At 36.9% G+C, this 14,122-nt stretch overlaps 1 protein-coding gene across 1 annotated transcript; it reads right to left on the bottom strand.

Moving 5' to 3' along the window:
• Positions 1 to 2,231: 2,231 nt before the first annotated feature.
• LOC308345748 (olfactory receptor 5K1-like) lies at positions 2,232 to 3,160 on the bottom strand (the record flags this gene model as incomplete). The annotated part of the gene is given in 3 exon segments (XM_080808195.1): positions 2,232 to 2,251; positions 2,254 to 2,377; positions 2,381 to 3,160. Coding segments are annotated over 3 exon segments (924 nt in total).
• Positions 3,161 to 14,122: the final 10,962 nt, after the last annotated feature.

Below are 14,122 nucleotides of genomic sequence, written 5' to 3'. Positions count from 1 at the left end.
GGGAAAGAGCTCAATGTATGTGAATGTGACAACTGAAAATATCCACTAAAATAGAGAGTGGAAACAAAGAAACAGCATTCATGAAACGCAAGTATTTGGATTCTTTTACACCCTTAAAAAAGTGTTTAGGACCCTGTAGAGCTTTGTGTCTGTGGGTAGTATCTAATAGTACTTGCAATATTATAAATTAAAACCAAGAAATTAAAAATATTTATTGACTTGTTAAAAATAAAAATAACAAACCTATTATATGTTACCTTAAATGATTATCTTAAAATATATTAAAGAAATGGCTAGTGAATGGCCAAATGTGTCGGGTACCTTTTTAAGTATTAGTGAAGGAAATCAGTACTCTCAGGAAGAAGATAGGCCTTCATTTTATTGTCCAATAGTTATAATTCATTATTTTCCCTTTAAAATGTTGCTTATATCTGTGCACTCCTCTTCTATTATCCTCCAATTTCAACTCTCACCGTCTAGTATAAGGATTCTTGAAGTTAACCTCATTGTTTCTAGCATCATTCTGATCACCAGATGACTTTTCTGAAAAATACAATCATATTACCTGTGTGTCTGAGGCCTCTGAGATAAATTCAGATTCTTAAGGGTTGGCATTGAAGATTCTCAGTAACCTGATTCCCTCCCACCCTTATTTCCCACATTCAACAACAGCTTTTAACAAAAGTTTTGTCAAGTTTCTGACTCTGTCCATGATTCACCTCCTTCACCCCAGTTTCCAGTGTCACACTAATTTCCATAAACATTGACTGTGGTCATCCTCATTCATTTTTTCCTCAAAACATCCTATTTTAAAATCATTTTCAAGGCACATCTAACTTCTGATGCTGCATAAGGTCTAAATAGCCCAGGGGACAAGCGTCTCCATTTTCTGAACTCCCAAGCATCATTGATACAAATTCTAGCTCAATTTCAATCACCTGGCTGAACTTGAGCAAGCCACTCAATGTCTCAAAGTATGAGGATTTTACTGAGAAGATGCATGAAAAATCATTTCTAACCAATTGGTAGGTAATATATATGAAAGGTGTAGTTTTGTGCCCAGCAGATAACATGTTCTCAGTAATATATGATTTTCTTTCATATTTGCATATATAAATGATCAATAAATATTTATGTTTAGGAATTTAGAATTGTCACTATTTTGTGCTGCATTTATGCTTTATAGCAACTCCAATTTTTTGTTATTGCTGTGAATGTATCAGTAATTTACACTGGAATAAGTACAGGTTGTTGGAATTCCTGGTAACAAACAAGATAAATAATATCAGAGAGAAAAACGACTTTGTTTAATTTAGTGTATTCAGGAATACACTGCATTTCTGATGGACACCCTAATCAAATTATATGAAAACAGCCAAAGCCATATGGACATCCAATCCATAAATACCATTTATGGCAACTACAGAGTGCTAAATCACCAGTATACAGATACTCTATTTCAGAGAACTTGAAAGTAAAATTGACTAACACTAAAGATGAAAATAGTCTTTTTTTATTGTACATTTTTACTAGCATTCTTTTCTTAGTTTCAACATTTTTTAATTGTGGTAAAATATATACAACAAAAATTCCCCTTTTAAAGGTGAACATATTCTTGATTTGAGAATATTCTGTGTGAACTGATATTCAAATATCTTCTCTTGAATAAACTCAAAGAAAATTAAGTATCAAAGATCTACTGTTTACTTCTGACAGTTGGTGGTGTTTAAGAAGGGATTAATTCTTGAGAACCTGCAATGTGCTAGAGATTGTCAGATTATGCTTTGGAATTCCAGAAATTTGTCAACAAAATTATTTATTTTTAAATTTTTCAGTGTTCCACGAGTCATTGTTTTAATGAATTTAATTGAAGGCAATCTTTATCTAGCTGATTTCTATACATAGTACTTTTTGTATTTGTTGAAAATTGTAATTCATTACCCATTGAAACAATTAGCTAATAGTTAAGCTAATATTTTTGTGACACAGTGTGTGACCTGAAGAATATATAGTTCATTCTTGCTAGGAACTAGAGCTTAGATTTTGCAGTACATTATACCAGAATCTCTCCTTATGGAACTTATTTGACTCTTATAATATCATGTTTTAGTAATTGAATATTCTATGGACAAAGTGGTCCTTTTCTACTTTGTCAACATTCCATGATTTTGAAAAACATTTTACCAAATTAAAGTTAATTTTCCATGGGTAATTATATTTCTTTTAAAATGTTATAAAATTTTCTTTATAATTTTTTCATAGCATTTATTACTTCCTTATTTCTTAGACTATAAATAAAAGGGTTTAATAAAGGGATCAGTAGAGTATAAAAAACAGCACCAGGTATATCTTCATCCTCTTCTTTAACTGAATGTGGTCAAATGTACACAAAGAGAAGAGAGCCATAGAATATTGAGACAGAGAGAAAGTGGGATGCACATGTAGATAGGGCTTTGCCTCCTTCCTCTTTGGATTTCATTTTGAAAACAGTAAAGAGAATGTAGAAGTAAGATATTAAGACACTACCAATGGTGAAGACTTGAACTGAACCTGAAAAGATAAATATCATCAATTCATTGATATAAAGGTCAACACAGGAATGTCTGTATAATGGAAAAACATCACAAAAAAGCTGATTAATTTCATTTGACCCACAGAAAGTTAACCTAAAGAGAAACCCCACATGAATTATGGGATGCAGGTTTCCAGCTATGTAGACCCCTGTGGTCACCTGAATGCAGAGTTTCTTTGACATCATGGTGTGGTACTGCAGTGGGCTGCATATGGCCACATAGTGATCATAGGCCATTGCTGCCAGGAGAAAGCAGTCTGTAGTTCCAGCAAGGCAGAGAAAATAAAATTGTGCCATGCATTCATAAAGGGAAATCATTCTGTCCTTAGAAAAGAAGTTCTCTAACATTTTGGGGGTAATGGCACAGGAGCAACAGGAATCCATCAGAGCCAGGTTGCCCAGAAAGATGTACATTGGTGTGTGAAGACGATGCTCCATAAAAATCAATGCCACCAGGCCAAGATTCCCCACCATAGTGATCACATAGATAGTGAGAAACACCACAAATAGGAGGCTCTTCAACTCTGGGCGATCTGTAAATCCTATGAGGATAAATTCAGTGGTCAAGGAGTAGTTATCTTCAGTCATATTTGCCTTCTCTGTTGAGATAGGAATTCTGAAGATATAACAGTGTAATTTAAGGTGTGTATAACTTTCCTTCCATACTATTCTTTTTACAACAAAGAGAGGAGCTTTTCCAAACTCCCCTCAGTTTCTCTGGGGAGAGAAATCTAGGGGATAGTCATTCCCCTAAAAATGTCAGTTTTATAAGCTCAACTCTGAAAATCTGCATTGCCACGAATATTTTTGTAATTTCAAGAAGAATGCTGACAGAGGAAAAGGTTTGTCTTGATGACTTCATGCATGAATAATGTAGAAATCTAACATTCCCATATTTCGTTCAATGTTGACAAACAATATCAGTGTCAGTTTTTGTATTTAAGATCCTTAAAATAAATTTACTATCAATCTTCATGTATACACATTTTTTTAACTGAGCAAAAAGTTTTATAGACTCTTCCAGTGGAATGAATGCTTGAAAAGAGCATATAACAGATATGTTAAATTTATACCTTAGGAGTTGTATGAAGATCATAAAGATTTAAGAGTAGGACTTTCATCTTTAGAGAAAGTTCCTTGGGATATCCAAGGAAACAAAAATCTATGTATTTTCACCTCTCTCATCCCTGTTCCAGGTATTAGATCCTTTCCATAATAACTGATTTTGTCCATACCATCATTCCTGTTGATTTTTGCCCAGATCTCTAAATCCTTTCCGTCTTTACATAAAGCATAGCTTACATACTATGCTCCTTAGGAAAGCTTTAACTAAATGCCCTAGACCACACTGATTGTCACTTCTTGCATCCTCAAGCATATCCTATATACCCAATACAATCTAGCGTTGTTTATGAATAATACACATGGCTTTTTTTAAACATATGCATGTACAGTTTCTTTATTAGAATTGTAGACATTTGAGTTCAGCTATGACTTCTACTTCTCATAAGAGTTATTTAATGCTATAGAGAGGGGGAAAAAAAAGTATTAAATCCAGTCCTAGCTTCAAAGACCCGAGATAGGTGAACTTGTTGTCAGTATACTATCACTGATCCTTAGTGACCTCTTTGGTCCCCACAAATTGAGACTGCTAGTTTTGAAGAACAGGCTACAAAGGAAATTCTTGGAAATTTATCACAAAAATTCTTATGTATCATTCTCTTATTGGAAGTGACTCAGCTATTATTTTCCCTTTTCCTAAGAAACATATGTAATATTTTCTGAAGTATATCACAGTAGTTTGAAAGCTAATAAAAATAAGCTTGCCTGTATATTTTAGTTTTATAACACTTAGAGAAAGAGAAAAATCTTAAATCTTGATATGATTTTTGAGATGGGTTGCCTGGATGGCTAAGATATTTAAGCATCTTCCTTTGGTTCAGGTCATGATTCTCCAGGTCCTGGGACTGAGCCCCATGTCTGGCTCCCAGCTCAGTGGGAGTTCTCCTTGTTCCTCTCCCTCTGCCTCTCCCTCTGCTTGAGCTCCCTCTGTCTCTCTGTTTCTCTCTCTCAAATGAATAAATTTTTTAAAAATCTTAAAATAATTATGATTTTGGAGAACAAATTTTGTTTTACCTCAAAGGCTCTCTTCTATTATTACTTAGGGATCCATTAGGATATTTTGACTGATGTGTCTAATTATGTACATTCTATGGTCAAAATGGGTTTATTTTTCCATACTCAAAACATCAAAATAAAAGCACAGGCTGAAGGTTTCACTTTCTTGTTTTAAAGTACTAAAGGTAAGCCATTTAATTATTCAGCTATGTTAGAAATAACTTTCAATGTACTTTAAAAGAATTAAGCTGCACTCTTACCCGTATGTTTTGAAGATCTACCTTATAATCAGAAAAGGACGATATGAACTGAGTTCAAATCTCATGCTAATTTGACAAAGTTTTCAAGTGTGGGAAGACCAGAAAGGTGAGAAGTTGAAACCTGAGAACAGTTAAGAAATGCTAACTAATTCAGATAAAACAATACTTATGGACACTAATGGTAAGGTAAAGATAAATCTGACTACTTCATTTACCTGAATGCTCTGAGAAGAGTTTTATAACATCATATTGGTATGTGTCTGTGTGGTGTGAAGTCTCACATAATTTCAGGATATAAGTTTTTGTCTCAGAAACTTTTGGGACTAAAAGAATGAAAGTCTTGGAGAGTACCAATAAGTCAGTGTCGATAATTATGTTTCTTTCAATGCAAAATTAAACCTTCCATCAAACATTTATGCGACTTGCCTATGATGACATCAGTGTATTTCTATGGGGAGATTCAGTTCCCAAAACATATTAACTGTGTGACATAAGTTAAAGATGACCTGTGAGAAATGAGGTTAAAGTAAATGACCCTCGCTAAAGTCACTAAGTCATTTGATGATCATCTTGCTGATTCTTATGTAACTGACATCATTTCTAGAATTCTTTTCTTTACTTGTGCATAAAATATTAAATGAGCTGAAGGGACTCTCAGGTTGGTTTGGACAGTTACTGGAGAGAATAATAGGGTTTATGAATGATGATTAGCATTTAGAGAGGAGAACAAAAGTTGTGATAGTGTTAGCTAGTCTCATCAACTCCTTCACCCTGAATTGAAGTTGTTCCCATGTATTGCAAAACCTTTGTGGGAACTTTGTAGTTACCCTTTAGCCACACATATGATTTATTGAGTTAATCTATGTTCTTTTCAGTTCACCCCAATTCCCTCACCTTTCTTACCCTATTTTCCCCCTGTGTTGGAACAAAACCTGGATCCTCGCCATGGTGACTGGAGTCCTGTTGAATCCTGTGAGAAAACTCCAAAAAATGGAGGGCAAGTGTTTTCCTGGGCCCACACCAGGGATAAACATGGGAGGATCCCTGGAGTGTTTTCTTGTCCTCCTTCAGATAGATCTGATAAGTGTGGAAAATCCTTAACTTTCTCTGGTCATTTAAAGCTAAGAGATATTGTCATTTAAAGCTAAGAGATAATCATTGTTGTTCACTTGTCTCACTCGATTGCCTGCATATAAATCACATCCCACATGTGTAGCCCACACCCTACACATAAATCTATATCCTGTTTCTAATGGGATCTTAGGGAAGGTATAAAAGAAGTGATTGTAAGAAATAAAGACCTCTACTGATCCTCAGTCGGTAGTTCCCCCATCACGTAGGCTCTGATCACCAGGATCCCCACCTCGTGAAGGTGACAACTGGCGCCTGAACAGGGCACTGAAATAAAGGAAGAGTCATGCAGGGATCCAGAGACCCTCACAGAAGGAGGTAAGTGAGAACGATGGGGCAGAATCAAAGTTGCCCCCAGCCTTTTCTAGCATTAATACAACACCTTTTATCTCCGGAAGGTACTCGAGTATCCAGATGTCAATTAAGAACTTATCTGGATGTTATTAGTGAATATAATCCTTAGTTTCCCAATGAAAGAACCTTGGAAGAGACAATTTGGTAGCATGCATGCCGTAATGTGGAGAAGGCCTATAGACAATGTGCAAAAATTCCTGTGGAGTTTTGGGTTACATGGACGTTGGTTTAACTCTTAGAGGTGAACATAACAAAGAGGATCTTAAGGCTGAAACAGTGCCTCTCTACATACATATGAGTTAGATGATGAAACGACCCAATAAATTCAAACCGAAAGTAAAAAATTATTTTTTGGCAAAAAGGACAAATGCCATGTTTCTCCTATGGCCCCCACACCTCCAATTTCCTACAGGGATGAGGAAAAGGAAAGAGCAGCAGACCTCTTTGGCAATGAGGGAAGTGACACTGGGTTGGATGATAATTTATGCATGTTACAATTAGGACCAACAAAATCTAAAAAACAAAATTCTATTTCTACACTGTCTTCCCCCATGAGCTTCACTTAGTTTTCCCTGAAACTTTTCATACTAATGGGCCAAATACTTACGATAGGATGCTGATGGAGAATGTAAGAGAATTTGAAAAGGTATTTTCCATGTAGGGGCCTACTTCTCCTTATTGTTATAAACATTTATCCAGTTGGAGCAATACGCACTGGATTCCCTATGATTTTCAACTCATATCTAAAATGGTATTAACCTCTTCTGAATTTCTACAATGGAAGATGTGGCTTTCTGAGGAGGCACATGAAAAGGTCAGGAGGTTAGGACAGAGAGGGAATGTAGCTGCTGTTCTTATGATATGCTCATGGGAATAAGAGTTTGGATGACTTCTAATCATCAAATTCATAACATCCCTCCTGCAGCCCTTCCCCATGTATGTGATGTGGCCTTACAAACCTGGCAAAAAATTCATTCAGACACTGATTATACTGCCAGTTATACAAAAATAAAAGGGCCTAAAGAGCCATACATTGATTTTATCTGCAGGTTAAAAGAATCATTGGAAAAACAGATAAGAGGAGAACAAATTGCCCCTTCCCCAGAAGATCAACAGGAAATCCAGCCAACATCAACTTCACTCACCAAGAACAGCGGAATTCCAGAGGAGGAGAAAGCAAATCTTATCTGGACAAAATGACAAGGCAGAAAAACTCACACACAAAAAAGGAACAAGAGGCAGTACCAAAGGCTCGGGACCTAATCAATATGGACATTGGTAATATGACAGATCTAGAGTTCAGAATGATGATTCTCAAGGTTCTAGCCCAGCTCGAAAAAGGCATAGAAGATATTAGAGAAAACCTCTCCGGAGAGATAAAAGCCCTTTCTGGAGAAATAAAAGAACTAAAATCTAACCAAGTTGAAATAAAAAAAGCTATTAATGAGGTGCAATAAAAAATGGAAGCTCTTACTGGTAGGATAAATGAGGCAGAAGAAAGAATTAGTGACATAGAAGACCAAATGACAGAGAATAAAGAAGTGGAGCAAAAAAGAGACAAATACTGGATCACGAGGAGAGAATTTGAGAGATAAGTGACACCATAAGACGACACAGCATTAGTCATCTTATTAGGATAATTGGCATTAGGATAATTGGGATTTCAGAAGAAGAAGAAAGAGAAAGGGAAGCAGAAGGTATATTGGAGACAATTATTGGAGAGAATTTCCCTAATATGGCAAAGGGAACAAACATCAAAATCCAGGAGATGCTAAGAACACCCCTCAAAATCAATAAAAATAGGTCCACACCTCGTCACCCGATAGTGAAATTTACAAGTCTGAGCGACAAAGAGAAAATCCTGAAAGCAGCCCGGGAAAAGAAGTCTGTAACATACAAGGGTAAAAACATTAGATTGGCAGCAGACCTATCCACAGAGATCTGGCAGGCCAGAAAGAACTGGCATGATATATTCAGAGCACTAAACGAGAAAAACATGCAGCCAAGAATACTATATCCAGCTAGGCTATCATTGAAAATAGAAGGAGAGATAAAGAGCTTCCAAGACAAACAAAAACTGAAAGAATTTGCAAACACCAAACCAGCTCTACAGGAAATATTGAAAGGGGTCCTCTAAGCAAAGAGAGACCCCAAAAGTAGTAGATCAGAAAGAAACAGAAACAACATACAGTAACAGTCACCTTACAGGCAATACAATGGCACTAAATTCATATCTCTCAATAGTTACCCTGAATGTTAATGGGCTAAATGCCCCAATCAAAAGACACAGGGTATCAGAATGGATAAAAAAAATAAAACCCATCAATATTCTTCCTACAAGAAACTCATTGTAGACCCAAAGACACCTCCAGATTTAAAGTGAGGGGGTGGAAAACAATGGACCATGCTAATGGACATCAGAAGAAAGCTGGGGTGGCAATCCTTATATCAGATCAATTAGATTTTAAGCCAAAGACTATAATAAGAGATGAGGAAGGACACTATATCATACTCAAAGGGTCTGTCCAACAAGAAGACCTAAGAATCTTAAATATCTATGCCCCTAACATGGGAGCAGCCAACTATATAAACCAATTAATAACAAAATCAAAGAAATACATCGACAGTAATACAATAATAGCAGGGGATTTTAACACTCCCCTCACTGAAAAGGACAGATCATCTAAGCAAAAGATCAACAAGGAAATAAAGGCCTTAAATGACACACTGGACCAGATGGACATCACAGATATATTCAGAACATTCCATCCCAAAGCAACAGAATACACATTCTTCTCTAGTGCTCATGGAACATTCTCCAGAATAGACCACATCCTGGGTCATAAATCAGGTCTCAACCAGTATCAAAAGATGGGGATCATTCCCTGCATATTTTCAGACCACAATGCTCTGAAGCTAGAACTCAATCACAAGAGGAAATTTGGAAAGAACGCAAATACATGGAGACTAAACAGCATCCTTCTAAAAAATGAATGGGTCAACCAGGAAATTAAAGAAGAATTGAAAAAAATTCATGGAAACAAATGATAATGAAAACACAACGGTTCAAAGGCAGTCCTGAGAGGAAAATATATAGCAGTACAAGCCTTTCTCAAGAAACAAGAAAGGTCTCAAATACACAACCTAACCCTACACCTAAAGGAGCTGGAGAGAGAACAACAAAGAAAGCCTAAACCCAGCAGGAGAAGAGAAATCATAAAGATCAGAGCAGAAATCAATGAAATAGAAACTAAAAAATCAATAGAACAAATCAACGAAACTAGGAGCTGGTTCTTTGAAAGAATTAATATGATTGACAAACCCCTGGCCAGACTTATCAAAAAGAAAAGAGAAAGGATGCAAATAAATAAAATCATAAATGAAAGAGGAGAGATCACAACCAACACCAAAGAAATACAAACAATTATAAGAACATACTACGAGCAACTCTACGCCAACAAATTAGACAACCTGAAAGAAATGGATACATTTCTAGAGACATATAAACTACCACAACTGAACCAGGAAGAAATAGATAACCTGAACAGACCCATACCCAGTAAGGAGATTGAAACAGTCATCAAAAATCTCCAAACAAACAAAAGTCCAGGACAAGACAGCTTCCCAGGGGAATTCTGCCAAACATTTAAAGAAGAAATAATTCCTATTCTCCTGAAACTGTTCCAAAAAATAGAAATGGAAGGAAAACTTCCAAACTCATTTTATGAGGCCAGCATCACCTTGATCCCAAAACCAGACAAGGATCCCACCAAAAAAAGAGAATTACAGACCAATATTCTTAATGAAAACAGATGCGAAAATTCTCACCAAAATACTGGCCAATAGGATCCAACAGTACATTAAAAGGATTATTCACCACAACCAAGTGACATTTATTCCAGGGCTGCAAGGTTGGTTCAACATCCACAAATCCATCAATGTGATACAATACATTAATAAAAGAAAGAGTAAGAACCATATGATACCCTCAATAGATGCTGAAAAAGCATTTGACAAAGTGCAGCATCCCTTCCTGATTAAAACTCTTCAAAGTGTAGGGAGAGAAGGCACATACCTCAATATTATCAAAGCCATCTATGAAAAACCCACTGCAAATATCATTCTCAATGGAGAAAAACTGAAAGCTTTTCAGCTAAGGTCAGGAACACGGCAGGGCTGTCCGTTATCATCACTGCTGTTCAACATTGTACTAGAAGTCCTAGCCTCAGCAATCAGACAACAAAAAGAAATTAAAGGCATCCAAATTGGCAAAGAAGAAGTCAAACTATCACTCTTTGCAGATGATATGATACTGTATGTGGAAAACCCAAAAGGCTCCACTCCAAAACTGCTAGAACTTGTACAGGAATTCAGTAAAGGGTCAGGATATAAAGTCAATGCACAGAAATCAGTCGCATTTCTTTACACTAACAACAAGACAGAAGAAAGAGAAATTGAGGACTCAGTCCCATTTACAATTGCTCCCAAAGCCATAAGATACGTAGGAATAAATCTAACCAAAGAGGCAAAGAATCTATACTCAGGAAACTATAAAGTACTCATGAAAGAAATTGAGGAAGACACAAAGAAATGGAAAAACATTCCATGCTCATGGATTGGAATAACAAACATTGTGAAAATGTCTATTCTACGTAAAGCAATCTACACATTTAATGCAATCCCTATCAAAATCCCATCCATGTTTTTAAAGAAATAGAACAAATAATCCTAAAATTTATATGGAACCAGAAAAGACCTCGAATAGCCAAAGGAGTATTGAAAAAGAAAGCCAAAGTCGGTGGCATCATAATTCCAGACTTCAAGCTCTATTACAAAGCTGTCATCATCAAGACAGTATGGTACTGACATATAGATCAATGGAACAGAATAGAGAGCCCAGAAATAGACCCTCAACTCTATGGTCAACTAATCTTTGACAAAGCAGGAAAGAATATCCAATGGAAAAAAGACAGCCTCTTCAACAAATGGTGTTGGGAAAATTGGACAGCCACATGCAGAAAAATGAAATTGGACTATTTCCTTACACCACACACAAGAATAGACTCAAAATGGAGGAAGGACCTCAATGTGAGAAAGGAATCCATCAAAATCCTTGAGGGGAACACAGGCAGCAACCTCTTTGACCTCAACCGCAGCAACTTCTTCCTAGGAACATCACCAAAGGCAACAGAAGCAAGGGCAAAAATGAACTATTGGGATTTCATCAAGATCAAAAGCTTTTGCACAGCAAAGGAAACAGTTAACAAAACCAAAAGACAACTGACAGAATGGGAGAAGATATTTGCAAATGACAAATCAGATAAAGGGCTAGTATCCAAAATCTATAAAGAGCTTATCAAACTCAACACCCAAAGAACAAATAATCCAATCAAGAAATGGGCAGAGGACATGAACAGACATTTCTGCAAAGAAGACATCCAGATGGCCAACAGACACATGAAAAAGTGCTCCACATCACTCGGCATCAGGGAAATACAAATCAAAATCCACAATGAGATACCACCTCACACCAGCCAGAATGCTTAAAATTAACAAGTCAAGAAATGACAGATGCTGGCGAGGATGCGGAGAGAGGGGAACCCTCCTACACTGCTGGTGGGAATGCAAGCTGGTGCAACCACTCTGGGAAACAGTGTGGAGGTTCCTCAAAAAACTGAAAATAGAGCTACCCTATGACCCAGCAATGGCACTACTGGGTATATAACCTAAAGATACAAACGTGGTGCTCCGAAGGGGCATGTGCACCCGAATGTTTATAGCAGCAATATCCACAATAGCCAAACTATGGAAAGAACCTAGATGTCCATCAACAGATGAATGTTTAAAGAAGATGTGGTATGTATACACAATGGAATACTCTGCAGCCATCAAAAGATATGAAATTTGCGATTTGCGACAACGTGGATGGAACTAGAGGGTATTATGCTTAGCGAAATAAGTCAATCGGAGAAAGACAACTATCATATGATCTCTTTGATATGAGGAAGTGGAGATGCAATGTGGGGCGGGGGAGCTAGGAAAAGAAAAAATGAAAAGATGGAATTGGGAGGGAGACAAACCATAAAAGACTCAATCTCCAAAAACAGACTGAGGGTTGCTGGGGGGAGGGGGGCTGGGGAGGGTGGTGGGGATATGGACATTGGGGAGGGTACCTGCTATGATGAGTGCTGTGAAATGTGTAAACCTAGCGATTCACAGACCTGTACCCCTGGGGATAAAAATACATTATATGTTTATTACAAAAAAAAAAAGAAACATGTTTTCCTGGTATTCCCAAAAGCACATGCTGAGGCACTTAGTGCTGGCTTTATTTCTCTGAGTGTATGGCATGTCTCCTCATTCTTTTTTTTCCTTTCTTCTTTGGATTGCATACTCTCTGTTGATAAAACTTCAATTTCATAGATTTTTCTTCTGTCAGTTTACATCTACAGTTGATTTTCTTCAGCGATTTTTTAAAAAATTTCAGTTGTACTTATCAACTACAGAATTTCCACTTCACTTTTTCTTTAAACTTTCTCTTTATTGATAGTCTCTGTTTCATATAACACTGTATTCATACCTTCCTTTGTTTATTTAATCCTGGTTTATTTAATCCTTTGTTTATTAACCTGTTTATTAACCTGGTTATTTAATCCTTTGTTTATTTAATCCTGGTTTCCTTTAGTCTGTGACTAAAAATAGTCACAGACTAAAGGACTAAACCACTTAAAAATTGTTTTTAAGTTTTTTTCTGTTAAATCCAGTATATGATTGCTCTCACAGGCAGTTTATGTTTAATGTTAATTTTCTGATAGATGGGTGACACTTTTTGCCTATCTCATGACCTTTTCTTATGGAGAACAGGGCATTTAAGATAGTGCACTGTAGAACTCTGGATACTCATTCATCCTTGGGTATTGTTATATTTTTGTTTGCTCAGTGACTTGGTGGAGTGTGTGTGCGTGTGAAGTCCATTTCCTCTGCAGTGTAAAGCCTCTGATACTGCCCTTCAGGGGATGCAGCATGCACACATTCCCTTGGGATGACCATGGCTTTAACAGAAGTCCTCTTATTTCCTACTTTGATCACATCCAGCTCTTAGGCCCCATAAACTCCCAGCAATAGCATGAGCATTCTCTGTCTCTCTCTCTCTCTCTTTTTAATGCCTTGGGGAATAAGTTGTTCCATATTCATAAGCAATTACATTTGGGCCCCTTTAAAGGATGGTTTTTGAGGCTAATGCTTGAGGGTCTTTCTGACTCAGGGCAAGCTCTTTCTTATTTTCTCCCATCCTGCATTTTTCTAGGTAAACCAGCTGGATGTTACACCAATAGTTCCACCATTCTCCACTAATCATCTTTTGCCAATATAATCACTTTCTTTGAGGGATCCTTTGTAGGTCCCTGTTCTTAAGACCTTTCTTCCCTTTGGGGTAAAATCTCTGAGACTCAACTTTTAGACATGGGAGTAGTGATAGTGACCCACTTCCCTGCATATGATACCCCTGCTATAGAAATCATACCTAAGATAGAGTCTCTATCATAAGAGTGCGGACTGGGTAGAAGAGAGCCCCAGACTCTTGATCACAATTGCCTAGAATTTAACTTCCACAATACATAGCTGGAAAGAGGTGAGAAAAGCTGTTGGGTGCAGCCCTCCTGGGAGGTAACACAGTCAACTATTAGGA

Source organism: Martes martes (genome assembly GCF_963455335.1).
Source record: "Martes martes genome assembly, chromosome: 1".
Lineage (NCBI taxonomy): Eukaryota > Metazoa > Chordata > Mammalia > Carnivora > Mustelidae > Martes > Martes martes.
The sequence above is the reverse complement of the archived record's forward strand: the minus strand, read 5'-3'. Positions and strand labels throughout refer to the sequence as shown.